Source organism: Ostrea edulis, chromosome 9 (genome assembly GCF_947568905.1).
Source record: "Ostrea edulis chromosome 9, xbOstEdul1.1, whole genome shotgun sequence".
NCBI lineage: Eukaryota > Metazoa > Mollusca > Bivalvia > Ostreida > Ostreidae > Ostrea > Ostrea edulis.
Genome location: NC_079172.1, coordinates 114,778 through 142,275, shown reverse-complemented (window position 1 = coordinate 142,275; position 27,498 = coordinate 114,778). Strand labels below are relative to the sequence as shown.

The 27,498-nt window shown below is 44.7% G+C and overlaps 2 protein-coding genes and 1 long non-coding RNA gene across 3 annotated transcripts in view; 1 reads left to right on the top strand and 2 right to left on the bottom strand.

Moving 5' to 3' along the window:
- LOC125648764 (E3 ubiquitin-protein ligase TRIM71-like) overlaps window positions 1-13,737 on the bottom strand; it is a 242,909-nt gene extending 229,172 nt beyond the window's left edge. The window contains exon 1 of the mRNA XM_056148221.1: window positions 13,667-13,737. The gene's annotated coding sequence lies outside the window, so the exon portion shown is untranslated. The remainder of the gene's footprint in view (window positions 1-13,666) is intronic.
- LOC130049956 (E3 ubiquitin-protein ligase TRIM36-like) lies at window positions 11,180-13,551 on the bottom strand. Its single transcript, XM_056148222.1, has one exon. The coding sequence runs from the start codon at window positions 13,411-13,413 to the stop codon at window positions 11,773-11,775; it is 1,641 nt and encodes a 546-aa protein (XP_056004197.1). The 5' UTR covers window positions 13,414-13,551; the 3' UTR covers window positions 11,180-11,772.
- Window positions 13,738-23,801: 10,064 nt separating the features above from the next.
- LOC130049959 (uncharacterized) lies at window positions 23,802-26,373 on the top strand. The gene is made up of 2 exons (XR_008798294.1): window positions 23,802-25,461; window positions 26,275-26,373. It is a non-coding gene; the product is annotated as an uncharacterized LOC130049959 (long non-coding RNA).
- Window positions 26,374-27,498: the final 1,125 nt, after the last annotated feature.

The following is a 27,498-nucleotide window of genomic DNA, read 5'->3' as shown; positions in this document are numbered from 1 at the left end:
ATTCAAGAGAAGTATTCAATTATATAAGTTCAGACTGTAGAGAGCATGAAAGCAGATATTACAGTTATCTCCCTTAGACTAGATGAATTACAATGCAGCACTTTCAAATCATCTAAGTTTAGAGTTATAATGCTGTTTGAATTCTTTGAATTTGGCTACGGTTACTAGTTAAAGACATAACCACATGTATTGCCTCAGTTTACTTACAATTATAATATATACCTATAAGTATAAATTGTCCTCTTAATTTTGTATACTTTGTGGAATTTATGAAAATTGCATGATCACTGTTCGTTATCTTCTCTTTATATTACCCATATATTCTATGTACCCGACTCACCAGGAATGCATTGTTAGGTCACCTTAGTCACTCAGGTGATCGTTTGCTATTGATCTGCCCGTTCGTTATTGTCATCTGTCGATTGTATATATGGATTCGTTTAACACCCCCCTCAACAAAATTTCACTCATGGAGACATCATCAATTCCGGCGAAGGACTGCAAAATTTAGGTCTATGCTTGGCGCTTATGGCCTTTGAGCAGGGAGGGATTTTTATCTTGTCACAAAACATTCTTGGGAAAAGGGGATTCATGTTTGTTCAAATGAAGCAGCGTGTCAACTTGAAAGGGGAAATTATAAGGTGAAACTTCTCCAAATCGGCCCCTCAGAAAACCATTCCTCTCTGAATATCGCCCAATTCTTAAAGTATCTGTAGGAATCTTAACATATCCTTTCAAAGAAATTCATATAGTCCAAAATGTGACTTATCGAGATTTCCGCCATTTTTGACAAGGGACTTCTGGGATGATCCTCAGTTAAAGGTTCAGATTTAGCTCGGATTATTCTGTGCTTTTTAGTCATTGGAGCTTGCAGTATGAGCCAGAGCACTGCGTTCGCTATTAGTATGCAAGTAGCTGCATTTAATTGAAATTGAAGTTGAACACAAGGACCCCAGGGATAGGGTGGGGGCAGAATATGAAATCAGAGCTTTATATGGTAATTTGCAGAAAATTTATTAAAACAAAGACTTTTCAAGAGTAGCAGGGCCACACTAAACCATATCCAAATGCAAATGCCCCCAAGTTGTGTGAAAACAAGGTTTTTTTATGACCCTGACTAAGGATGGGGTGGAATTGTTTTTGTCCTGTCTGTCTGAAATTTTAACCTTCATCATAACTTTTAAATAATGAGCAATGGGGCTCTCATATTTGCATTCTTTTTTATAGCCATAAAGTCTTTCACCTCGTGACCTTGACATTAGAGTTTCATCTACTGACCGGTTTAGGTAGGACTTTCACATTTTGTATACATATAATGACCTGAACGTTTTACAGAATAGTCATATTGGTATTGGGGCATTCCTGTGTTGTGTGAATTTAAGTTTGCTTTATGTCGTGAACTTAGGGGCTAGGTGGGGCCACAAAATAGGGTCAACATATTTCATAGGAATAATGATTGAAAATACAAAAAAAAAAATTGAAAATCAAAACAGCTGACCAAGAGCAAGGTGACTCGGGTGAGTGATGTGGCCTAAAGGCTTCTTTGGGATTAAACTCTAAGGTTATAAAGTATGTTTCTAACAATTTATCTGAAATTATTTGTATGTGTTGATTTTGGGGTCCAAAAGGTCAAGGTCATTACTGGACTTCATAGAAAAGCTAGTATAAATTCATTACGGAAGCATATTCCCTGCGTTGCAGAGTTCTTATTCATATTCTATCATGAAACAGAGAACAAAGTCGCTTGACAAAATTCTCTTCCGAAAATTTACTGAGCATTTTCAACTTGCAGACAATTTTACTTGCCTGTCTGATTTCTGGTGATTCCAGCACTCAATGCTACTTTGGTTTTTCAGCTTTCTGGACCTTAAAAGATGTTGACACCCTGCTGATGGAGCAGATCCTATTTCTTAGAAGCAGAAAGCAGTTCTCTTACCATCAGATCTGATCCATTTTTGGAGATAGCCTTTTGTATGGAGCTGGTAATTTTGTTTTCCTTTTTAGTTCACTTGAAATCTAAGCTCATGTGAGCTTTTTTGATCTCCCCTTATCTGTGGTCCATTCATCCTTTCTTATGTAATCTTTTATGATCCCTAAAAAATTTGAGGAGCATTAATACATTCTCTGTCATGTCTGTTCCACCTCATATCTCCTAAACCTTTTCATCAGAAATTGATCAAATTGATCACAAATGTTCAGGTAAGGACTTGTGGACCAAAGTCTATCAAGGTCATTGTGGAAAGGCCAAGGTCACTCAGATAATAAAAGTTCCTTATTTCAACAGTTTTTGATTCCCGTCTCCTAAACCATTCATCAGAAATTGATCAGCAATAGTTCTTGGGACGGGACGTTTGGTTCAAGGTCATTTTTGAAAAGTCAAGGACACTCAGAACATGTACTTTATAGAAGGAAAAAATGCTTATTTCAACTGTTTTAGCTCAGCTGATTCTGATCGCCTGTTGTCCGTCATCTGTCTATCCGTCGGTAAACTTTTTACATTTTTGACTTCCTCTCCAGAACCACTGGCCAATTTCAAACCAAACTTGGGGAAAAAGCATCCTTGGGTGAAGATCATTTAAGTTTGTTCAAATGAAGGGCCATTCAAGGGAAATGATCACAAAAATGCTAAAATAGGATGGGGTCGTTTAAAAAGTTCTTCTCAAGAATCACTGGGCTAGAAGAGCTGAAATTTACATCAAACCTTTCTAACAGTGCAAATTTAATTTTGTTCAAACCAAAACCCACAGGAGTAGGGTAGGGCCACAATAGGGGATCAAAGTTTTACATGCGAATATATAGGTACGGTTTTTGAAAATCTTCTTCTCATGAACCCCTGTGCCAGGAAAGTACAAATTTACATGAAAGTTTTCTAACATAATGCAGATTAAAGTTTGTAAAAATCATGGGCCAAGGTGACTCGGGTGAGCGATGTGGCCCATGAGCCTCTTGTTGAATAGCCTTTGATCACATATCACACAAGTAAGGGGGAGATCAAACGTTCAATGTTTCACAAAAAACTAAATTCAAATAGTTTTCACCAAGACCCCCCCCCCCTTTAGAATGTTGAAACTAATTGATTAACAAGTATAATCATACGATTATAAATAACACTCTGTGTAATTTTCTACTGTTTATTCACAATTGAAAGTGCACATTAAAACTATTAGATGTTTATTAAAATGTAATGTTATTATGTGGTTTTTAACAATAGCTTAATTGTCATTTTTCTCTTTCCACTAAAGTGTAATCAATGTTGGATGACAGGAACTTATGGGTTATTTTATTCCTCCTCCCCCTAACTATTTGAATTAATTTTTTTATCCAACATCGATCTTTTGATACTTGCCCCTAAGTAACAGGCAAATTGAAGGCTCTAGTTAGCTTTTCTGATTAAAACTTTCTGTTGTGTGTCATTTGCGTCGTTGTAAACTTTTCAAATTTTCATTTTCTTCAGAACAACTTGGCCAATTTCAAACAAATAATATTTGGGTGATGGGGATTCAAGTTTGGTCTAATGAGGGGCAACATCCTTCTCCAAGGGAAGATAATAGTGAAATTACACTGACAAATTTTAAAATCTTCTCCAGAACTAAAGGGCCAATTTCAATCAAACTTGGTAAAAATCATCATTGGATGAATGGGATTTACATTTGTTCAAATGAAGGGCTGTGCCCCCTTCAAAAGAGAGATAATGCCGAAAATGCAAAAATAGGGTGGTGTCATTTAAAAACCTTCTCCTCAAGAATCACTAAGCCGGAAGAGCTCTCTGCCATAGTGCAGATTCAAGTTTTGTGAAAATCATGGCCCCAGGGGCCAGGGATAGGTTAGGAACACAAAAGGGGATCAAAGTTTACATGCAAATATATTGCGAAAATCTTTAAAAGTCTTCTTGTCAAGAACCACTGGGCCAGACAAGTTCAAATTTACATGACAGCTTTTATATGTTGTATGTATATTTCCTGTGGCAAGACAGTTCATTTTGTATCGTGACCTTTGACCTTGTGACCTTCAACTAGGATTTTGGTCTACTTTTGAAACATAATCTATCAAATATATTTGGATCCATTTTGGGTGGGGCTTTCATTTTTAGCTCACCTGAACCGAAGCTTCAAGTGAGCTTTTCTGATTACATTTTGTCCATCGTCGGTCCGTCTGTAAACTTTTCACACTTTCGACTTCTTCTCCAGAACCCAAAGGCCAAATTTAACCAAACTTATCACAAAGCATCCTTGGGTGAAAGGGATTCAGATTTGTTCAAATGAAGGGTCATGCCCTTTTTCAAGGGGAGATAATCAAGAATATGTGAAATTTTGGTGGCATCTTTTAAAAATCTTCTTCTCAAGAACCACTGGGCCAGAAAAGATGAAATTTATAGACAAGCTTTATTAGGTAGTGCAGATTCTAAATTGTTAAAATTATGGCCCCCGGGGATTGGATGGGGCCACAATAGGGGATCCAAGTTTTACATACAAATATATAGGACCAATCTTTAAAAATCTTCTTCTCAAGAACCACTGAGCCAAAAAAGCTGAGATTTATATGAAAGCTTCCTGATATAGTGCAGATTCTAAATTGTTAAAATCATGGCCCCCGGGGGTCGGATGGGGCCACAAGGGGGGATCAAAGTTTTACATAGAAATATATAGGAAAAATCTTTAAAAATCTTCTTTTCAAGAACCACTGAGCCAGAGAAGCTGAGATTTATATGAAAGCTTCCTGGTAGAGTGCAGATTCTAAATTTTTAAAATCATGGCCCCCGGGGGTCAGATAGGACCACAATAGGGGATCAAATTTTTACAAACAAATATAAAGGAAAAATCTTTTAAAAATCTTCTTCTCAAGAACCACTGAGCCAGAAAAGCTGAGATTTAATATATGAAAGCTTCCTGATATAGAGTACATTCTAAATTGTTAACATCATGGCCCCCGGAGGTCGAATGGGGTCACAAGGGGGATCAAAGTTTGACATACAAATATATAGGAAAAATCTTCAAAAATCTTCTTCTCAAGAACCAATGAACCAGAAAAGCTGATATTTACATGAAAGCTTCCTAACATAGTGTAGAGTTAAGTTTGTTCAAATCATGGCCCCCTGGGGTAGGATGGGGCCACAATAGGGGATCCAAGTTTTACATACAAATATATAGGAAAAATCTTTAAAAATATTCTTCTCAAGAACCACTGAGCCAGAAAAGCTGAGATTTATATGAAGGCTTTCTGATATAGTGCAGATTAAGGTTTGTAAAAATCATGGTCCCAGGGGGTCAGATGGGGCCACAAGGGGGATCAAAGTTTTACATAGAAATATATAGGGAAAATCTTTAAAAATCTTCTTCTCAAGAACCACTGAGCCAGAGAAGCTGATATTTACATGAAAGCTTTCTGACATAATGCAAATTCAAGTTTGTTGAAATCCTGGCCCCCGGGGGTTAGATCGGGCCACAATAGGGGATCAAATTTTTACATACAAATATATAGGGACAATCTTTAAAAATCTTCTTCCCAAGAACCACTGAGCCAGAAAAGCTGATATTTACATGAAAGCTTCCTAGCATAGTGTAGAGTTAAGTTTGTTCAAATCATGGCCCCCTGGGTTAGGATGGGGCCACAATAGGGGATAGAAGTTTTACATACAAATATATAGGAAAAATCTTTAAAAATATTCTTCTCAAGAACCACTGAGCCAGAAAAGCTGATATTTACATGAAAGATTTTTGATATAATGCAGATTCAAGTTTGTTCAGATCATGGCCCATGGGGGTAGGATGGGGCCACAAGGGGGGATCAAAGTTTTACATACAAATATATAGGAAAAATCTTCTTCTCAAGAACTAGTGGGCCAAAGAAGCAAATTTACAAGATTCAAGTTTGCAAAAACCATTGTCTTCAGGGGTAGGTTGGCGCCATAATAGGGACTACGTTTTTGCATGCAAATATATATGGAAAGTCTTCTGATATGAACCAAGGTGACTCAGGTGAGAGATATGGTCCATGGGCCTCTTGTTTGTATATAGATTCTTTATGGAAAAACCTTATTTTGTGAAGTCTGACCTTAACCTGGGAGTTCGATCATTCTGACGTATTCAATATCTCCTGAACATATTTTGTATTTAAATTTTTATGACAATACCTATTTTTTCATACTATAACCTTTGACTTTGTGACCTTGAAATTTGACCTTATTTCAAGGAAATGTAACGTACCAAATATTTTCAATAGTATTCAAGGTAGGGCTTTCATATTTTGTTTATAGGTTCTTGTTGACAAAACGACCTTGTGGTACAATTAGGGTTGAAACAATTCAGGTACCTCACGGTTCGGTTCAATTTTCGATTCTTAGGGCACAATTCGATTATTTTCGATTCAATTCAATAGTTGTCTAAAACTCTAATAAACAATAAAAAATACACAACGTTCAGGTTTTTATTTCATTTCCCCCCTGAAAATCATCGTTTTCAACAACGGAGTATGGTCTTTATTATATCACATGCTATAAAATATCCAAGAGCATTGGTAATTTATTTCTGTGAAACAAATTCTACATACTGCCGCAGTTCCATTCTCTTTAAAACCAAAATGCTTCCATACAGGGGACCTTAGATTGCCGGAGGGTTTTTAATCACGATTCCCGAGTTAGCGTCCGCCATTTTTGTTGTAATAAATTGTAAGGTAAAAAACCAAATCCGTGTTGAATTTTTTATTTCCGGAAAAAAATGTAAACATGAACCGAATCGAAATTTGAAGATGTTGAACCGAAAATTGAACCGAATGCCGTGAATCGTGGTTCGAGTTAACCACGATTAATTGTTTCAGCCCTAGGTACAATCACATTTGATCTTTTGACCTCCACCTACTTTCCAAAAAAATGGCCTAGTTAATATCTTCTAAACTATTTAAGGAAAAAGCTTTTATATTTTGTGTATAGATTTTTATGGCAAGACTTTGATTTAGTGTTTGACCTTATGACCTAAATCTACTTTTAATAAGAATCTGACCTCTTCATTATCTCCTGAACTATTTAAGATAGAGCTTTCATAGAACTTCTAGGACTCAGTATTCATGTGCACTGGTTTGGTCTCATTTTGATACATTCAGTATCATTGTATCGATCTTTTGAGTATAAATTTGTGATCTAAAAGCATGATATAATGGTGTAAAGGATCAGTTTGTGGTTAACCAATATTTGATGTGAAAATAAATATTGTAGGGTAACGGTTACTGGAGACATGCTGTTGATTGATGAGGATAATTTTCCCGAGACTCTGACATATTGCAGGACCTGGATAGCTCTACTGGTGTTCAAAATGCCAGGTTTGTTAATGGAATTACATGTAAATGTTCCATGGAATGTCAGATTTGTTAATGGATTTACATGTGAAATGTTCCATGTAATGGCCAGGGCATATGTAATATAGCATTAATATTTTTAATGAAACTCAGGTGACCTATTGCAATTGGTCTGCATCCGTTGTCATGCGTTGCCTGTCGTGTTAGGTGTGTTAACATCTTCAAGACAACGGGGAAATAAATTGTAAATTTCAGAATTCCTGGACTCCTGTGGCTTTAGGGGCGGGGCAAAAACTGCCCAAATTTGACCAATTTTCAAAAAATCTTCTTTACGACTATACATGTGTAAGAAAAACTCAATGCATAGGGATGTAGAGCAGGAAAGCCTCTATCACAATGTAAATTTCATGATCCCTGGGGTAGGGGTTCTGACCTCAGGGCGATGCCAAACATGTTATATAGTATTGTTGTGTAAAACACTTAAATGACATCTTCTTAAGTGCTATTGAACCTTTCCTGTCAGCGGAACTCCTCTGAGAACACTCAACATCATTTCGTGAATCTTTGTAGTTAATAGAAACATGCTGTGTAGATGTGCATATTCCCAGGAAATTCTGATTGTCCCTTTTGAACTTAGAATTTCAAGTCCGTCTGTCCTGTTGTTGTCAGTACAATTCCTCAGAGACCGCATAACAGAATTTGATGAAAATTTGTATTTAATAAGGACACACTGTGTAGATGTGCATATTTCCAGAAAATTCTGATTCAATTATTTTTCTTGGAGTTATGCCCCTTTTGAATTTTGAGCCCGTCTGTGCTGTTCTTGCAGCAATGCATAGCATTACCATTCATTATGTGAGACATTGTTAAGCAATGTTGGAGCATGGGGTATGTGAACTTGATCACTTTTACTTTCTTTTATTAGTCAGGTGCTCTAACCATTGAGCAACCATGACCGGTCTATCCGAAACCCCTATAATACTAGTCACGTGCTCCAGTCATTGAGCTACCGTGATCGGTTTATCTGAGACCCCTGTATGAGTCAGATATTTTAACCATTGAGCTACCATGAACAGTCTATCAGAGATCCCTGTATTACAAGTCAGGTTGTCTAACCATTGAGCTACAGTGACCGGTCTATCAGAGACCCCTGTATTATTAGTCAGGTGATCTAACAATTGAGCTACCATGACCGGTCTATCAGAGACCCCAGTTGTACTATTCAGGTGCTCTAACCATTGAGCTACCATGACCGGTCTATCTGAGACCCCTGTATTACTAATCAAGTGCTCTAACTATTGAGCTACTGTGACTGGTCTATTGGAGACCTTTGTATTACTAGTCAGGTGCTCTAACCATTGAGCTACCATGACCGGTCTATCAGGGACCCCTGTTGTACTAATCAGGGGCTCTAACCATTGAGCTACCATGACCGGTGTATTAGAGACCCCTGTATTACTAGTCAGTTGCTTTAACCATTGAGCTACCATGACCGGTTTATCCGAAACCCCTGTATTACTAGTCACATGCTCCAGTCATTGAGCTACCGTGACCGGTTTATCCTAGACCCCTGAGCTACCAAAAACAAAACAAAAACAACTATTGAGCTACCGTCAGGTGCTCTAACCATTGAACTACCATGACTGGTCTATCAGAGACCCCTGTATTACTAGTCAGTTGCTTTAAGTATTGAGCTACCATGACCGGTCTATCGGATACCCCTGTTGTACTAGTCAGGTGCTCTAATCATTGAGCTACCGTGATTAGTTTATCGTAGACCCTTGTATTAATATTCAGGTGCTCTAACCATTGAGCTACCATGACCGGTCAGAGATCCCTGTATTACTAGTCAAATGATCAAACAATTGAGCTACCATGACCGGTGTATCAGAGACCCATGTTGTACAAGTCAGGTGCTCTAACCATTGAGCTACCGTGACCGGTCTGAGACCCTTGTATTACTAGTCAGGTGTTCTAACCATTGAGCTACCATGACCGGTCTATCAGAGATCCCTGTTGTACTAGTCAGGTGCTGTAACCATTGAGCTACCGAGACCGGTCTATCTGAGACCCCTGTGTTACTAGTCAGGTGCTCTAACAATTGAGCTACCGTGACCGGTATATCAGGGACCCCTGTTGTACTAGTCAGTTTTTTTAACCATTGAGCTACCGTGACCGGTCTATCGGAGACCCTTGTATTACTAGTCAGGTGTTCTAACCATTCAGCTACCGTGACCGGTCTATCAGAGACCCCTGTTGTACTAGTCAGGTGCTCTAACAATTGAGCTACCATGACTGGTCTATCAGAGACCCCTGTATCACTAGTCAGTTGCTTTAACCATTGAGCTACCGTGAGCGGTCTATCCGAGACCCTTGTATTACTAGTCAGGTGCTCTAACCATTGAGCTACCATGACCATTCTATCAGAGACCCCTCTACTACTAGTCAAGTGATCTAACGATTGAGCCACCGTGAGCGGTCTATCAGAGACCCCTGTTGTACTAGTCAGGTGCTCTAATCATTGAGCTACCATGGCCAGTCTATCCAAGACCCCTGTATTACTAGTCAGTTGCTTTAACCATTGAACTACCGTGACCGGTCTATCTGAGACCCCTGTATTACCAGTTAGGTGCCCAGTTTTTCAGAGACCCCTGTATTACTAGTTAGGTGCCCAGTTTTTCAGAGACCCCTGTATTACAAATAATGTGCTCTAACTATTGACCTATCCATAGGCTGATATTAAGATGAACCATGTATATCGATCTGGATAGCTCCGTGGTTAGAACATCTGACTAGTAATACACGGGTCTCTGATAGACCGGCCACTGTAGCTCAATAGTTAAAACACCTGATTAGTAATACAGGGGTCTCTGATAGACCTGTCACTGTTGCTCAATAGTTAGAACACCTGCAGATTAGTAATACAGGGGTCTCTGATAGACCGGCCACTGTATCTCAATAGTTAGAACACCTGATTAGTAATACACGGGTCTCTGATAGACCGGTCACTGTAGTTCAATAGTTAGAACACCTGATTAGTAATACACGGGTCTCTGATAGACCGGCCACTGTAGCTCAATAGTTAGAACACCTGCAGATTAGTAATACAGGGGTCTCTGATAGACCGGTCACTGTAGCTCAATAGTTAGAACACCTGATTAGTAATACACGGGTTTCTGATAGACCGACCACTGTAGCTCAATAGTTAGAACACCTGATTAGTAATACACGGGTCTCTGATAGACCGGTCACTGTAGCTCAATAGTTAGAGCACCTGATTAGTAATACACGGGTCTCTGATAGACCGGTCACTGTAGCTCAATAGTTAGAGCACCTGATAGTTATACAGGGGTCTCTGTTAGACCGGTCACTGTAGCTCAATAGTTAGAACACCTGATTAGTAATACACGGGTCTCTGATAGACCGGTCACTGTAGCTCAATAGTTAGAGCACCTGATAGTTATACAGGGGTCTCTGTTAGACCGGTCACTGTAGCTCAATAGTTAGAACACCTCATTAGTAATACACGGGTCTCTGTTAGACTGGTCACTGTAGATCAGTGGTCTCGGATTTGATTTCCAGTTGAAGTACGAGTTTTCTCCTTCCTGTTACATTTACATATAAATAAACATGTAAATATACCACACTGTAATAGACTGGACATTTTGTAAGATAATTAAGTTCTGAAATACAGACAATTGTTGAGAATACAGTTAGATATAATTACACTTTGTGTTTTGTAGGACTGTGGAGTGTTGTGATGTTATTGATGGTCAACAGAAGACTGTGACCTTGAATCTGAAGATCTGTGATGAAGACTGGACGTTTGGGGTCACTCTCTGTTACAGTACTACAAATCTAAGTAAGTACTCAGTAATAATGTAAGACTGAACTCTGTATCATGTTTATCTAATATAAACATTGTAAAATCAAACACATATTGAAATACATAATTAACAAACAGAATAATTAGTAGTTTATCACACACAAACAAGTATATGTGTACTTGTATAGATGTACTATAATTCAAGGCTACACACAAAATACTGACAAAGTGACTTAGTACATCACAAGAACTGATTTACCTTTATTTACATTTCATGATTAACATGTGTCTAATTTTATATAGATAATTAACTAGTAACACAATCTAATTATTAATTAGTATACTAAGATTAGATATAATAATACAGATATTGTAAGATATAATTACTAAACAGCAGTGAGAGACTAATGTTCTATCAGTTAAACTCACAAACACAAGTACATGTTAATTACACATCACAGACACAGGGCTGTAATTAACACAGGGCTGTAATTAACACAGAGCTGTAATCAACACAGGTCTGTAATTAACACAGGGCTGTAATCAACAAACAGATGTAATCAACACAAAGATGCAATTAACACTGTGTTTAGATGTGTAATGAACAGGGTTTTTAGATGTGTAATTAACACTGTAGAGCTGTGTAATTAACACTGTGTTTATAGATATTGGATTTTCACTTTAGCAGTGACATGCTCAGCCACAAAGAGGTTGTCTCTGATGTCCACACATAAACCCCATGGAAGCTCGAAATCACAGTGAATGTAACGGAGGAACTGTCCGTCCTGATCTAGGATGTGGATACGGTCATTGTCATAGTCTGCTGTCAGGATGCGACTCTGGCTGTCTGTAGTGATGTCGATTGGATTAAATGATAGCTCGGTATTAGAGGGATGACCAGTGTATCTAAATCGGAGTTTTCCTGACTGATTGACCACCACTACTGCTCTAGTGTCAGCCACACAGATATCCAGGTTCTTGTTCTCACTGATGTAATAAGCAGAGGAATAGAGAGGACGACCCTGATCATCAAACTGAATGCTTTGTTTCTCTGTGGAGCTGGAGTAACGCACGACTTTGTATTGTTTTCTATCATCACTGTTCATGGTAACCAGGAGATCATCAGAGGCGGTACTGCAGACATAGAGAGGGTACCACCCCTGTAATGTGATCACGGTCTGTATCTGTTTATTCTTAATTAAGTTTATAGTTTTATTTATTGGGTCAGTATAAACAAGATCTCCGTCCCGTGTCACTGCTATGTCCTCTGGTCTGTTCCCTGACTTGGTTTGTATTGATGTCAGTAGTTCACTCTGGAGGTTGAGCAGCTTCATGGTTTTGTTATTCCCGCATGTCCAGACTTGATCTTCACTCAGACAGCTAACACTGTGTAGATATTTATACCCAGTGTCTATGGCGGCGGTGAGGCGCGGCTCATCAAGCAGTGGTTTGACTGGAGGAGACGATACAGCTTCTGCTGACTTGATTGTGTCGCCATGTTCTGTGTTAATGGATAATGGCGACAGAGAACCAAACATTTCATTGAGCTGATCTTTGTTTATTTTCTGAGCAGACAAACTGGGTGCTGTAACTCGGACTTTAGGCGGTAATGTTCTATATTCAGAATTCCTAGATTTGTAAGTAGAGGTTAAGGAGACGTAATTTGATTTTAGGATGGATTTCAAATCGGACATGATTTGTTTCAGTTCCGCCATTTTCTGTGTGATTTCATCTGTATTTTTATTCAGGGTAGATAGGTGTTTGTTTTTCATCTCCTGAATGTCCGATTTCCGCTGGTTGACAATGGCGGTGATCTCCCGGTGTAAGATTTCTCCTTGTTGATCGGCAATTGTTGTTAGTTCTCCGTAATTCGTTTCTAACTGGGCTTTCTCAGTTTGCACATCGGACGCCATTTCTTCATATCGCGGGTAAATTCTGGTCTCGAGTTCGTCCAGATCTTTCTGTAAACTTTCTGTTTTAGTGCTGAGTTTTTCCAGAATATCTGACATATCGTGACCTTCATGTTTACTTGAGGAGACGCAGGTAGAACAGACAGGAATGTCACATTTCTCACAGTAATGTTTACAGAGTTCGTCGGCGTGGTGTGGACATTTTGAGTAGTTAAGAGATTTTCTGTATTTATAGAGCACGACTTTGTGTCTTATAGACGAATCCGAGAGGTGCTTCCCAACACAGGTCTGGCATAGATTTATATCACAACGTTCACAGTGACTCTGTAGGTGGGCAGTTTTACAGAGGTCACACAATAGGATAATCTGGGCTCTGCGGAACGGGTTCATTTCTGATGTCCGGGGTCACATGAGGAGTTCACTGTTAATTAAAATAGGGAATTTAGATTAAAGATTTAGATCTGTTGAATCACATGACCAGCTAGAATTACAGTATGTTATATAAACTGCGATTATTTATATACCAGACGTGAATGTATTGGAATCCCCCCCCCCTATTTTTCAGAAATGTATGAAATCATGATGAAAATGAGCAGATCTCTATAACTGGTCACAAAAATACGGATACGTATTTTGTCTTTACCTGAAAATTCAACATGGCCTCCCTGTTCTTTCGACCTTCCGTCTAGTCCTGTGATTAAATACCTGTGCGGTGCGTCAACCTGTATACACTATCTGTTTAAATAAGAGTTTTAAAGTTTGTTTTGACCTAGTTCATATTGGGTAGTGATGTCAACATTGACGTCACAAGATAGAATTGTTTCAATGTATGTATAAATCCCTTCATTATGGTCAGTGTACAAAAATACTTCGCAATATCAATTGTGCCTGTGTGTGTGTGTGGGGGGGGGGGGGGTCATATAGAATATGATTTATTTCCAAATTAGGGCCCTCTCGGGCATACATCATACATGATTGTTAACATTTCAATGTGCAATGACGATAAAAATAAAAACAAAACAAAACAAGAGTAAAATCTGCACTATTAGTATGAGCAATGTTCATACATGAGACATTTGAACATGATAATACTTATTTGTATTCTATGTAAGTACCACCGTGTATCCTAATGCAAAACAGTCAGAAATACACATAGGGAAAATATATATGTAGTATCTGGGGAGTCGTCCCCAGTACGACCTGTTTGGCAGACAGCTTCCGGAACCCGGATGACAGTTCCCGCCAAGAGGTATCCTTATACGAAAGCTAGAGGAAGCAAGACGTATACCTAGAGACTAGTGTTATAAAAGACAGAAAGGTTCATTCAGCGTAATGCATAGGTAAGTCTGTGGGTAACTCACGGGATTACTGGGTCACACTAACACCCCAATTACTTTATTGGCGCCAACTCGAGGCCACAGGCTTATCGGTGATTTGACAGTTTGTTGTTTTTTCACACCACGCTGGTCAGCCGCCATATTGGCGGGAAGTCTCAGTTTGACTTGGAATTTTTTTTTTTTTTTCTCACTTTGAATTAAATTAAGATTTTTGTGATTATTTTAGGATTTAATATTCAATTACAGAATCAATTTAGATTATTGACATTTGCATTTTTGTATATTTGTGCATTGTTGTGTATTATGGATACATCTTTGGATGAAGCGCTGTCTGGATTGGGCTTACGAGCCCACCCAGACACCCCCGCGTTCACGCGTCGTGGCCCTACGCTGTCGCAGTTAGCTTCAGGTAGAGTTGATAACCCATGGGGTTATGGGGGGGCTTATGACAATATGTCAGGTCCCGGGTTAGAGCCATATTCCCAAGGTGGATCCTTGGTTGGCGGCGATCCCTTTGTCACGCCGTCCTTGCCTTCCTGTTTGAGGGAGGGGGGTGGTAGGTTGAGGGGTGCCCCAGGAGGGGGAGTGAGGTTCTCGGACACTCTACTTGGTTCTAGGGAGGGGGATAGCCCAGAATGGGGTATACGGCGTAGGTGGAATTCAGCAGAGAATCTAATTGGCTTAGATTCACCCAGAAAAGGTTCTGGACTCGACACTTCGTGGTCTAGGGATAGGAATAGGTGGGAGGAGGATTTCTTGTCCCCCATGGGGGGGGTCAGTTATTCCTAATGTCTCGTCAAGGCCCACACCGGGTAGGGGGGATGGTTTCGACTATGGATTTAGTTCAGGGACTTTCCCGGAACATCATACCCCCTCCCTGCATCCCTATGCTCCAGGGTCACGGAGGTTTTCGGCCCCACTCCCTCGCTCGTGGGCCGATGATCAGGCAGTAGGCCAGCTTAGTCAGAGTTTACCCTTGGGGGGCTTAGGTTCACGCTCACAGCGTCCCACTCCCAGACAGGATCCCCCAGTCGCCCCTTTTTCGGAGCCAGGGATCTCCTATGGGAATTATCACCCCCCACAGGCCAGCCAAAGCTATGACCTACTCACAGGGTCCCCACCCCCACATGCCCATCCTTCACATGTGCAAGACCCTTGGGCTGGGGGGAATACTCCCCATCCCCAGCATTCGGTACCCCCTAGGCTTGGCGGTTACGCTAGCACACCTATGCCCTACCCTACCATGATGACTCCACCCTATCAACAGGGACCCTCCGCTTATCCTGGCACCACGGCCTGTGGGTTAGGGGACGAGGGGGGTAGAGTAGCTCATGTTCGGCCCCAGTTAGGTGTTCCCGACACACATACCCCTTTCCTTGGACCGTTGGCCCAGGGGCCCGCTCCGGTGCCCCACCTCCCCACGCCCGCCCCTCAGTACCCTAGGTCTGGGGGATACGCGACGGGCACTGGAAGACACGCGCCTAAGTACAAGGATTTGCGGTACGATGGGAAAAGTAGCTGGAAGTCCTTCCTGCACAAATTCGCTCGCTTGGCCCGTAGCCAACAGTGGACCGAGCCTGAACAGCATGACCAATTCTGCTTCTCCCTGGAAGGGACCGCCAGTGATTACTACACCCTGTTGCTGGACACTGATCGCAACCTCTCATTGACCGACATCCTGAGGAGATTTGAGAAACGTTTTGGATCCTCAGCGCCAGACCTGTCACACCAGCTGAACTTCCAGTCAGCGTCCCAGAATGCAGGCGAGTCTTTGAGACATTGGGCAGATAGGGTGCTCACCCTGGCCACACAAGCCTTCCCATCCGTGCCAGATGTTCATACTCACGCCATTCCGCGGCTGTGTTATGGCGCCGAGGACCGGGACGCAGGACTCTATGCCCTGGATGGCCAGCCCAAGACGGTTGAGGAAGCTGTTGATCGGATGCAGTATTACCAGCATTCGAGGCAGACTAAGTCGTCAAAGCCTAGGCGGGATGTGAGGCAGGTAGCCCAGGAGGAGGCCCCCGATTCTGACAAGGAACTCAGGGAGATGCGCCAGCGCCTTCAGGAGATAGAGAAGGAACTCCGAGGGCGGACCCCCTCTCCTCGGAGACCTTCATCGCCACCTTTGAGCGGAAATCGGAAGTCAGTAGGTTGCTACAAGTGCGGGGCCATGGGGCACTTCAAGAGGGAATGCCCGGAGCTGAAGGGGAAAACTGAGGCGAACCAGGGTCAAGGGGCCAAGGCCAAGCCTAAGGACAGCCACGAGACGCAGCAACGTTCGTCAGAACCACGAGGGCGGGGAACCAAGACCAGCCAGTCGCAATTTAGTGGAGGGCCTACGCAGCGGGAAGTCAGGGTGCTGACTCCAGAGCGCTCCCCAGTTAGGCCAGGGCCGTGCGACGCTCGCACGGGGACAAGTCGGTTTGCAGGAGGACACAGGCAGGCGCCCTCCTGCATGCGCCGCTCCAGGAAGGGCACACTCCAAGTGCGGTTCAAGGAGGCATCCGAGGAGGAGGAGGAGGAGGAATCCGATGACTGGGTCATAGGGTGGGAGGAGGACAAATACGAGCCCTCTCCCAAGGATATGTTGTCGGGATTCAGGCTCCCTGAGGATATCGTGGTGCCGGAACTGCCCAGGCTTGGGGCAGAGAACCAGGGGGATGGGGAGGAATTTCCGGAGGATTCGGAGGACTTGCCGGATCAGGAGCCCTCGCTCATTCAGGAGGAGCAGGCCGGCGCGTATCTCGCGCCCAGGCCTAGTGAGTGCCCGGAGCCAGTTAAGGCGCAGGTTCAGCCCAAGGAGAAATGTGGGCTGGGGGTGGTCAGTGGCCAGGCGGAGGACGGGACCGTGGATATGCCATGCCGGCATGCGGGAGAAGCCCATGAAGAGTTGCCTGTGCCTATAGGGCAGATACGCCCAACCACCGGATTCATGGTCGAAATGGTAGTCCAGGGAGTTAGACTACAGGCAGTGGTAGACACTGGGGCGGAGGTGAGTGTGCTGTCCACCCGGGTCTACGAGGAGCTCGACCCCAAGCCTCCCATCAAGCAGCATGTGACCTTGGTTCAGGCAGGGGAAAACGCTCGGATGAGGGGCTTCGTCATTGGCCCTGTGGCAGTTTGCCTGGGAGACACAGAACACAACGTCGACCTGTATGTGGCTCCCCTGCAGGACCAAATGCTGCTAGGTATGGTGTTTTTGCATCAGCAGAAGGCTCACTTAGACCTGGAGCATGGCACCATGACCTTGGGAAAGGAGAAGGTCCCTATGACGTTCGGACGCCCAGGAGGGGGACAGGAGGCTCAGGTTTCGGTAACAAAGTCTATCAGGGTCCCAGCTGCCTCAGTCGTCTTATGCCCTTGTCATTTGGATAAGGAGTTGGAAGACTTCGTAGTCAGCCCTCAGATCACACGACTCTCGAACCTACTACTGGTGCCGCACACTTATCACACTGGGGGGAGGTCAGCAGTGACCTGCATTATCAACGCCTCGGACGAGGATGTGTCCATCCCAGAGGGCAGTGTGATAGGTTCAGCCTCGGAGGCCGGATTTCGGACGCCGACTCCGGACATAGTCCGGAATGTTTGCAGTGTGGCTAATCCCCACACTGATTCGGGGGCTGAGGTCCCCGAACACTTGAAGGACCTCCTTGATCGCTCGTCCAAGGAACTGACCCCGGAGGAGCGACGGATGCTCGCAGACCTGCTCAACGAATTTCAGGACGTATTTGCTACGGGGGAATTCGACTTTGGTAATTTCACGGCTCTGGAGCATGAGATCGACACAGGCGAGGCTCGTCCAGTTAAGGAGAGGATGAGGCGCACCCCGCTGTTCTTCGTGGACGAAGAGGAAGCACATCTTAAGAAGATGTTGGATGCAGGTGTGATCCAGCCCTCGGTGTCAGAGTGGGCCTCCGCCCCTGTGTTGATCAGGAAGAAGGACGGGCAAGTTCGCTGGCGCCTGGACTACCGTAAACTCAACGACGTGACCCGGAAGGACGTATTCCCATTGCCCCTCATTGACGAGTGTCTAGACACTTTAACTGGCAATGTGTGGTTCTCGAAGCTCGATGCCAACTCAGCTTTTCACCAAATCAAGATCAGCCCTAAGGACAGGAAGAAGACCGCCTTTGTCACGAAGTACGGGCTCTTCGAGTTTGTTCGTATGGGATTCGGATTGTGCAATGCGCCGGCGACTTTTTCCCGTGCCATGAGCCTGGTGTTAAGGGGACTCACATGGAGTATAGTCCTGGCCTTCCTGGATGACGCCTTAGTCCTCGGTAAAGACTTTCAAGGTCATTTGGACAACTTGAAAGCGGTATTCCGGAGATTCCGGGAGTTCGACCTTAAATTCAAGCCCAAGAAGTGTGAGCTGTTCCAGACTAAGGTTGAATTCTTGGGGCGCCAAGTGAGCGGAAAGGGTATTGAGATGGGGGACACTTACATCGCAGCAGTGAGGGAGTGGGCTCCCCCAACCAATGTCAAGGAGGTAGAAAGGTTCCTGGGGTTTGCGAACTACCATCGGACCTTCATAGCTGGGTATGCCCAGTTAGCGTGCCCGCTTTATCAGGTGACAGGGAAAAAACCCTTTGAATGGGGTCACGAGCAGCGGTCAGCATTCGACGCTTTGAAGAAAGCACTCACTAGTCCGCCTACACTGGCCATGCCTATAGCAGAGGGTATGTTTGTATTGGATACGGACGCGTCAGGGGAGGCCATAGGGGCTGAGCTCAGCCAGATTCAGGACGGGGTTGAGAAACCTATAGCTTATGGGGGCCTTGGCCTGAATAGAGACCAGAGGAAGTATTGCACTACACGGCGGGAGCTACTGGCGGTTGTGAGGTTCACTCGCATGTACCGCCATTACCTCCTGGGAAGGAGATTCAGGGTCCGGACAGACCACCATAGTCTCATTTGGCTGCTGAACTTCAAATCCCCTCAGGATCAGCTGGCCCGCTGGCTAGAGGAACTTAGCCAGTATAATATGGAAATACAGCACCGCCCAGGCCGGCGCCATATCAACGCTGATGCCCTATCCAGATTGCCACACTCATCTTGTGGCTCTGCCGCTTTTGCTATTCATCCCAGCGACCTGCCCTGCGGAGGTTGCCTGAAGTGCACGAAGGCTCACCAGTCATGGAACACCTTTGTGGAGGAAGTGGATGACGTGGCTCCACTCGCCCGCCCGGGTACTTGGACTTACTTAGAAGAGCCTTCGTCGGACGAGGAAATTGACTTGGCTGAGGACTCGGCTATCAACTATCGGCCCAGTGCAAGCCTGGAGTCGTTCCGGAGGGCCACAGCCCTGAGATCAGTGAGGCGGCTTGGAACTATGTCTCCCGAGAAATTCTCGGGCCACCCAGCCAGATAGTGGACCTTGAGAGTGACGACACGGCATCTGGTCCGTTCAGAACCCAGGTACGGCTGCTCACCAGTCCTCAGATACCAGTTGTTGTTAGGACACTTACAGATACCGGCAGTGGTTCCCTGTCCCTCGTAGGCATGACCGCAGACGAGATGATGCAGAGCCAACAGCAGGATGCGGACTTGAAGCTCTTTGGCCAATGGCTGTCAACTGATGGAGAGCCGGCGGAGGGAGAGCTGTTCCTAGCAAGCCCGGCTTTGAAAAATTACTGGATTGACAGGGAATTTTTCATGAAGGATGAGGACCAAGTCCTTTGGAAGTTGGTGGGGGAGGGAGAGTCGAGGAGTCGGCTATTGGTAGTCCCCCGGGAATTGAGGGAGGAAGTTCTCAGGCTGTGCCACGACGTCCCTGCCTCAGGCCATCAAGGAATCAGCAGGACTAAAGCCCGCCTTAGGGAGCGCTTTTTCTGGTATGGCATGATGAGGGAAGTAGAGGGCTTTGTAAGCACTTGTGGGCCCTGCAGCAGGAACAAGCATCCCCAGCGACACGCGCGAGCAGAGATGATAAAGTATCATGCAGGAGCTCCCATGGAGAGAGTGCACTTGGACTTCCTGGGCCCACTGCCCAGGACTGACAGTGGCAACGAGTACGTGCTTGTGATGGTGGATCAATTCACTAAGTGGGTCGAGTGTGTACCACTTCCCTCCCAGACAGCTGAAGTGACCGCCTCAGCAGCAGTGAACCAGTTCTTTGCCAGGTTTGGCTGCCCGTTCCAGGTATTTACTGACCAAGGGCGCAACTTCGAGAGCAAGCTCTTTGCAGCAGTCTGTGAGCTACTGAAAATCCATAAGGCACGAACAACCCCTTACCGGCCCTCGGCCAATGGCCAAGTAGAGCGGTACAATCGGACGTTAATGGATGCTGTCAGGTGCTACATAGACAAGGCTCAGAACAGCTGGGACATACATTTGGCCCAGATAGCAGGCGCCCTGAGGTCGTCTGTGAATCGTAGCACAGGGTTTACGGCTAACAAGTTGATGTTAGGTCGGGAGACCAACACCCCAGCAGACCTGATGTATGCTCCCCCCATACGAGGCGAGGATCTAGACTTAGAGGACTATGTGGTGAACCTGGAGAAGTCCATCCAGGCCGCCCATGAGATCGCCCGAGCCCGACTTCGGACTACCGAGGAACGCATGAAGCGTGATTACGACCTTAGGGTCAGGTTTCGAGCCTATCAGGAGGGGGATACAGTCTATGTCCTGGACACAGCCACCGTGAAGGGGAAATGCCGTAAGCTCAGCCCCTCATGGAAGGGTCCAGGGCTGGTGGTCCAGAAGCTCAGTGCCCACCTCTACCGAGTAAGGACCAAGACGACGGTTATGCTGGTCAACCATGACCGCATGAAAAAGTGCGAGGACCGTGACTTACCTCGCTGGCTTGCCAATGCCCGGGAGAGGTACTTAGCTGAGAAGGGCTCATGTCAGGCCATAGACGAAGGGGTTCATGCCAGAACCCCTACCGGGGCTGTGTCAGAACCGGAAGGCATCCCGAGGACACAGGACCCGGCAAGTCTCCAGGATCCAGAGGTTGCACAGGTTCCCCCGGAGGAACCCACCCCTACACCGAAGCGCAGACGGGGAAGACCGCGTAAACATCGCGCGCCATCACCGGCTCCCCCGAGGGCCCCCTCGGGGAAAACGCGCTATTGCCTCTGCCGCCAGGCGGACGATGGCAAACTTATGATACAGTGTGATAGGTGTGAGGAGTGGTTTCATGGGAAGTGTGTGGGAGTGACTCTGGAAGATGCAGAGAGGTTAGATAATTATGTGTGCTCCCCTTGCTCCTGTAAGGGTACGGGTGGCTCACACCTTCTTCTTTCTCTTTGCAGAAAACAACGTGACGCTGAGTCGGAGGGGGGTTCCCCCCCCAGGAGCTGGAGGAGGGAGCGGGCACGCTTCCAGAGGGACGACTCCTCGTCCCAGAGCGGGAGGAGGCGGAGGGCCACTCCGCCACCCCGCAGGCCCAGCCCAGTAAAGATCCGGGAGGACTTTGGGGACCCCAGGGATGCGGGGGCTCCCAATCGCCCTAGCCCCCACAGCAGTCGGGACTCGGAGTGCCCCCTGCTGTGCGGGGTAGCTACCCGGAAGCTCCGGCAGCATGTCACGCTGACCCATTTGCCGCCGGTCTTCCGGCGTGGCGTCCCCCCCTCCCGGGAGGTCTCGTCCATCCGGGAGAGGGTCCTGAAGTGGTTGGCCAGGACCCTCCTCGGCCCAGGTGCCACTCTGTCCGAGTTGGCATCTTCCTTACGGGCCGAGGAGGTGTTCCCGGACCCCCACGGTGGCCTCACACCAGACCTGGTGGAGGCCATGGACAGTCTGTGTCGTAGTGTGGGGGAAGCCCCTCCCCCAGTTTACGAGTTGCGCGGGGACGTCCACCCCGCGCTCCTCCTCCATTGGAGGGCACAGGCTGTCTTGCTTATCAAGATAGACCCCTGCTCGAGGGCGGCCTACAAGAGGTTGGCCGCCAGCGAGAGGATAGGTCGTAGGCGCTTGAGGGACTTCTCTATGAAGCCCAACTCGTCGGGGGGTCCCTCACGCGCCAGAACGAGGCCCTCCTCGGGGGCTCCGGCTCCGGGGACCGCTGCTCCCACGGCGCCGCCGGTAGCTCCTGAGGAGGCCCCGTTCATCCGCCAGGAGCCGAGAGATGCCTCCCCCTTCTCAGACGATGGGCCTCCCCCCCTTGAACCGATTCAGCCAGAGGGGTGGGAGTTGGACTTTGAGGAGGAGGAGCCGGTCGAGTGGTGCCCTCTTGGACCAGAGATGATCGAAGGGGGTGCCACCGACCAGCATCAGGGTGGGGGGGATTCGTCCCCCATGCTCGAGTTTGGGCAGAGCCCTTTGGACGGGGATATAGGGGGCCCTCCGGTCGGTGGGGAGGAGTTCCCTAGGCCACCCCCTGGGTTCGTTACCTCCCAGTACATGACTGCGGAGATGCCTCGGGGGTGGCATGGTGCCCGCAGGGTGACCCTGGCGGTGATCCAGGAGTGGTAAGTCGCTCCTGGATGTTTTTCCCTGGTTTTGGGGGAAGGTCACAGTTTTAGTGTGAGAGCCAGGGGTGACCCTGGTCCACATGGGGGGTGGATTTTATGGGGGGTTTCCCTTTACCACCGGGCAGGGGTGCATGGCCCAGGACAGGCTGTCCTGGTTTGCACTGGGGACTAATTCGGGGGGTTTCTCCGTCAGAAGTTTAGGGGGTGTGGGTCACAGGGTATCCCTGTTCCACACCGGGTAGGGACCTTAGAGGTCTCAGTTAAATTCTTCCGGGAGTATGCCCGGGTCCTCTCTTTGCCGGAGTTTTCCGGCGTCCTCGGATAAGTCTCTCCGAGGGGGCGTGGCGCGCCCACCTTGATTACTGGTTAGACCCATTTCTCCGTCCTTCAGAGAAAACGGGGGGGAGTGTAGTATCTGGGGAGTCGTCCCCAGTACGACCTGTTTGGCAGACAGCTTCCGGAACCCGGATGACAGTTCCCGCCAAGAGGTATCCTTATACGAAAGCTAGAGGAAGCAAGACGTATACCTAGAGACTAGTGTTATAAAAGACAGAAAGGTTCATTCAGCGTAATGCATAGGTAAGTCTGTGGGTAACTCACGGGATTACTGGGTCACACTAACACCCCAATTACTTTATATATATACATGTACATAACAACTCTACATGTAATAATAGTATAGGTAGTATAAATACATATGATTAACTCCACTGTAATGCAAAAGATACCACGGGACGGTGCATTGGTACTAGATCAACATGTCATGTTTATAATGAGTGCATATGTGCAATATGGTTCACACATAATATACAGTAATACTAGTAGTATGAGCTTAGACAATGTACATAACACGAGACATTACTTGATGTAATATATGTAAGTACCACCGTGTATCCTAAAACAGTCAGAAATACACACAGTAATCACTACTACTGTCTCAGTCTGGACAGTTTTATATAGAGACAACACTTGATTTAGGTGAAGCACTTACGGACGTAGCATTGAGGGTTTTTTTATCGTGCCAAAGACTAGTTTACATTGAGGGTTGTTTATCGTGCCAAAGACTAGTTTACATTGAGGGTTGTTTATCGAGCCAAAGACTAGTTTGCATTGAGGGTTGTTTATCGTGACAAAGACTAGTTTACATTGAGGGTTGTTTATCGTGCCAAAGACTAGTTTGCATTGAGGGTTGTTTATCGTGCCAAAGACTAGTTTGCATTGAGGGTTGTTTATTGTGACAAAGACTAGTTTACATTGAGGGTTGTTTATCGTGCCAAAGACTAGTTTGCATTGAGGGTTGTTTATCGTGCCAAAGACTAGTTTGCATTGAGGGTTGTTTATCGTGCCAAAGACTAGTTTACATTGAGGGTTGTTTATTGTGACAAAGACTAGTTTACATTGAGAGTTGTTTATCAAGACTATGCTGGCACGACGTTGTAAATTTCTTCTCGCTATTATCCCGTGTAAAATTCCAAAAAAACTTGCATGTATAATTTATTCCAAAACATTAAAGCGAAACATTGTTAACGTTTAGAGACAAAATCAAACGTCTGACAGTCCCGTATAGTAACATCAAATTAATTATCATTTACTCCCTGTATCATAAAATAAATAAAATTAATCACACTGTCCTAATTCTACCCAATGGATAGAAAGATAGGTAGAAATTGACGGTTACATATTCCAAGGTCAATATGGTGTACAACATTGTACTATACAGGTAAATTATTCCCCGTGTGTGGGATAGATAATTGACTAGAGGGAGTTAACAGGTGGAAGTACCTACACAGTGGCGGATCTAGAGGGAGTTAACAGGTGGAAGTACCTACACAGTGGTGAATCTAGAGGGAGTTAACAGGTGGAAGTACCTACACAGTGGCGGATCTAGAGGGGGTTAATAGGTGGAAGTACCTACACAGTGGCGGAAGTAGAGGGAGTTGGATTTTTAGAGAGTAGAAACAGTCTGTATTATTGTGATAAACAGAAAACTACATACTGTTACTGTAAATTGTGTACAGCAATCAGAACTGTCTTTTCTGTATACTGACAATAAACTTAACACGCTAATCAGAATTTTACAGACTTTTCTGTATACTGACAATAAACTTAACAAGCTAATCCGAATTTTACAGACTTTTCTGTATACTGACAATAAACTTAACAAGCTAATCCGAATTTTACAGACTTTTCTGTATACTGACAATAAACTTAACACGCTAAACAGATTGATTGATTGAAAATTGTTTTACGTCCCTCTCGAGAATATTGTACTCATATGGAGACGTTACCACTGCCGGTGAAGGGCTGCAACATTTGGGCCTATGCTCGACGCTTATGGTCATTGAGCAGGGAGGGATCTTTATCGTGCCACACCTGCTGCGACACGGGACCTCGGTTTTTTGCGGTCTCATCGGAGGGACCGTAGCGGAATTTTACAAACTTTTCTGTATACTGACAATAAACTTACTGACAATAAATTGAACACGCTAATCAGAATTTTATAGACTTTAGGAGATTCTCACATGTGTAGAGCTATAATACATTGGGTTAAATTCTGTCTCACTTGTTTGATACCGATTGTTAGGCCGTTCTTGGCACACTAATTTTGACTACGGATAACTCCGGGATATGGGGCTGACGGCGGATGTGACCGGTCGACAGGGGATGCTCACTCCTCCTAGGTACCTGATTTCATCTCTGGTATATCCAGGGGTCCGTGTTTGCACATCTCTCTATTTTCAATTTTGTATTGTTTGTATAGTGGTTATGAGATTGATTAGTATTCGCTGTCTTCACCTTTCACCTAGTTTTGGTTTTCCTGGGGGGAGGGGGTATATTGTCTCGGCGTCCCTCTCGAGAATTTCTCACTCATATAGTATAGAGATATTACCATTGCCGACGAAGGGCAGCGAAATTTGGGCCTATGCTCGGAGCTTATGTCATTTGAAAAGGGAGGAATCTTTGCTGTGACAGGGGCCTCATTTTTTGCGTTCTTATCCGAATGACCGCTTCATTTAGTCACCTCTTGCGCCAAGCAAGGGCTACTAGGGATCTATTCTATCTAGGATCCTCACGGACTGGGGTGTGTGTTGAAATGATATGCGACTGATCTCGGAAATGTAAATATAGAGCTAATTAGAAATGATCGGATACCATATATCCGGGATTGAAGTGTTCCTGTCGTTTTAATAGCACTCAAAGTTTGTTTTAAAATTCAACAATTTGAATCCACACGCCAGCTATTTCTTTTATCCGTGAATAAGATTACATTGCTTATTGAAATCATTGTCTTACCAGAGGGCTCGTCAGTCAAGCTTTCACTTTCATATTATTCATTCCCTGTAAATGCTAGACTTACCTGTATACAGGTAAACAATAGGTAAATTACCTGTGTAGTTTTGAAGTGTGAGTGAAGCTTGCTGCGCCCTCTAGTGAGGAAATGACATGAAATACGTTACATGTTTTTGTATTATTGCTCTTTTTTTCTGTTGTAGATTGAGTTGAGTGGAACAATGAACCTCCGGATATCTATGTACATTTACACGTGTAGGATTAAACTTCTGTTGTACTCGCGTATGTGAGCTTATCCTGTATTGCGTGTTTGAGTTTTACTTCATAAATAGTTTAGAAATATACTGTCCGCTCAATATATTGAGAACCTTTTGCTTGACAGACATTAAACCTGGTACACTGGTACATCTTGATGAGAAGATGATCTTTATTGATTTTGAGGCTATATGGTCAAAGGTTAAGTGTCAAATTGGACATAGGAATATACTGTCAGCTCAATTTCTCGAGAATCCTTTAATTGACAGACATCAAACTTGGTACACTGTTACATTTTCAGAAGAAGATGACCCCAATTGAATTTGAGGTCACATGGTCAAGGGTCAAACTGGACACAGTAATATACTGACCACTTAATATCTTGAGAACCCTTTGCTTGACAGACATCAAACTTAGTACATTGGTAAATCTTCAGGAGAAGATGACTCCTATTGATTTTGAGGTCACGTGGTTAAAGGTCAATGGTTGAACTGGACATAGTAATATATTGACTACTATATTTTCAGAATTATTTGCTTTATTGACACCAAACTTGGTTCATTGTTACAGCAAAATGAGTAGATAACCCCTATTTATTTTTAGGTCGCATGGTCAATCCACTTTTGACATAGGAAGATATTGTCTGCTCAATGTTTGGAATTGATGATACTACTGTCAATTATATGAGGGGTGTGTATAACTCTTTTCAATTTTGCACCATGGGGGCATATGTGTTTTACAAATATCTCTTGTTTAGAATTTTCTTCAAGTGTAGACGAAAACCATGGTTAATCCCTAGGTAGATTTGTTTCTCCATACTACACCCCCCCCCCCCCCCATGAAATAGGGTGGGGCCACAATAGGGACTAAATATTTTACGTGAGAATTATAGAGATGCACCGTTAAAAACAACAGACGGTCCATGATTAGTCGTGCTATATAAATATCTACAGGTGCTAAAAGTCAGGACCCGGGGTAGTTAAAAGTCGGGACCCGGAGAAGTTAAGAGTCAGGACCTGAGGTAGTTAAAAGTCGGGACGTGGGGTAGTTAAAAGTTAGGACTCTGGTCAATTAAAAGTCAGGACCCAGGGTAGTTAAAAGCTACGACCCGGGGTAATTAAAAATAAGGACCCAGGGTAGTTAAAAGTTAGGACCCGGGGTAATTAAAAGTC

Coding starts and splice junctions, on each gene's coding strand:
- LOC130049956 (XM_056148222.1), bottom strand. CDS start 13,413: ATGAACCCGTTCCGCAGAGCCCAGATTATCCTATTGTGTGACCTCTGT.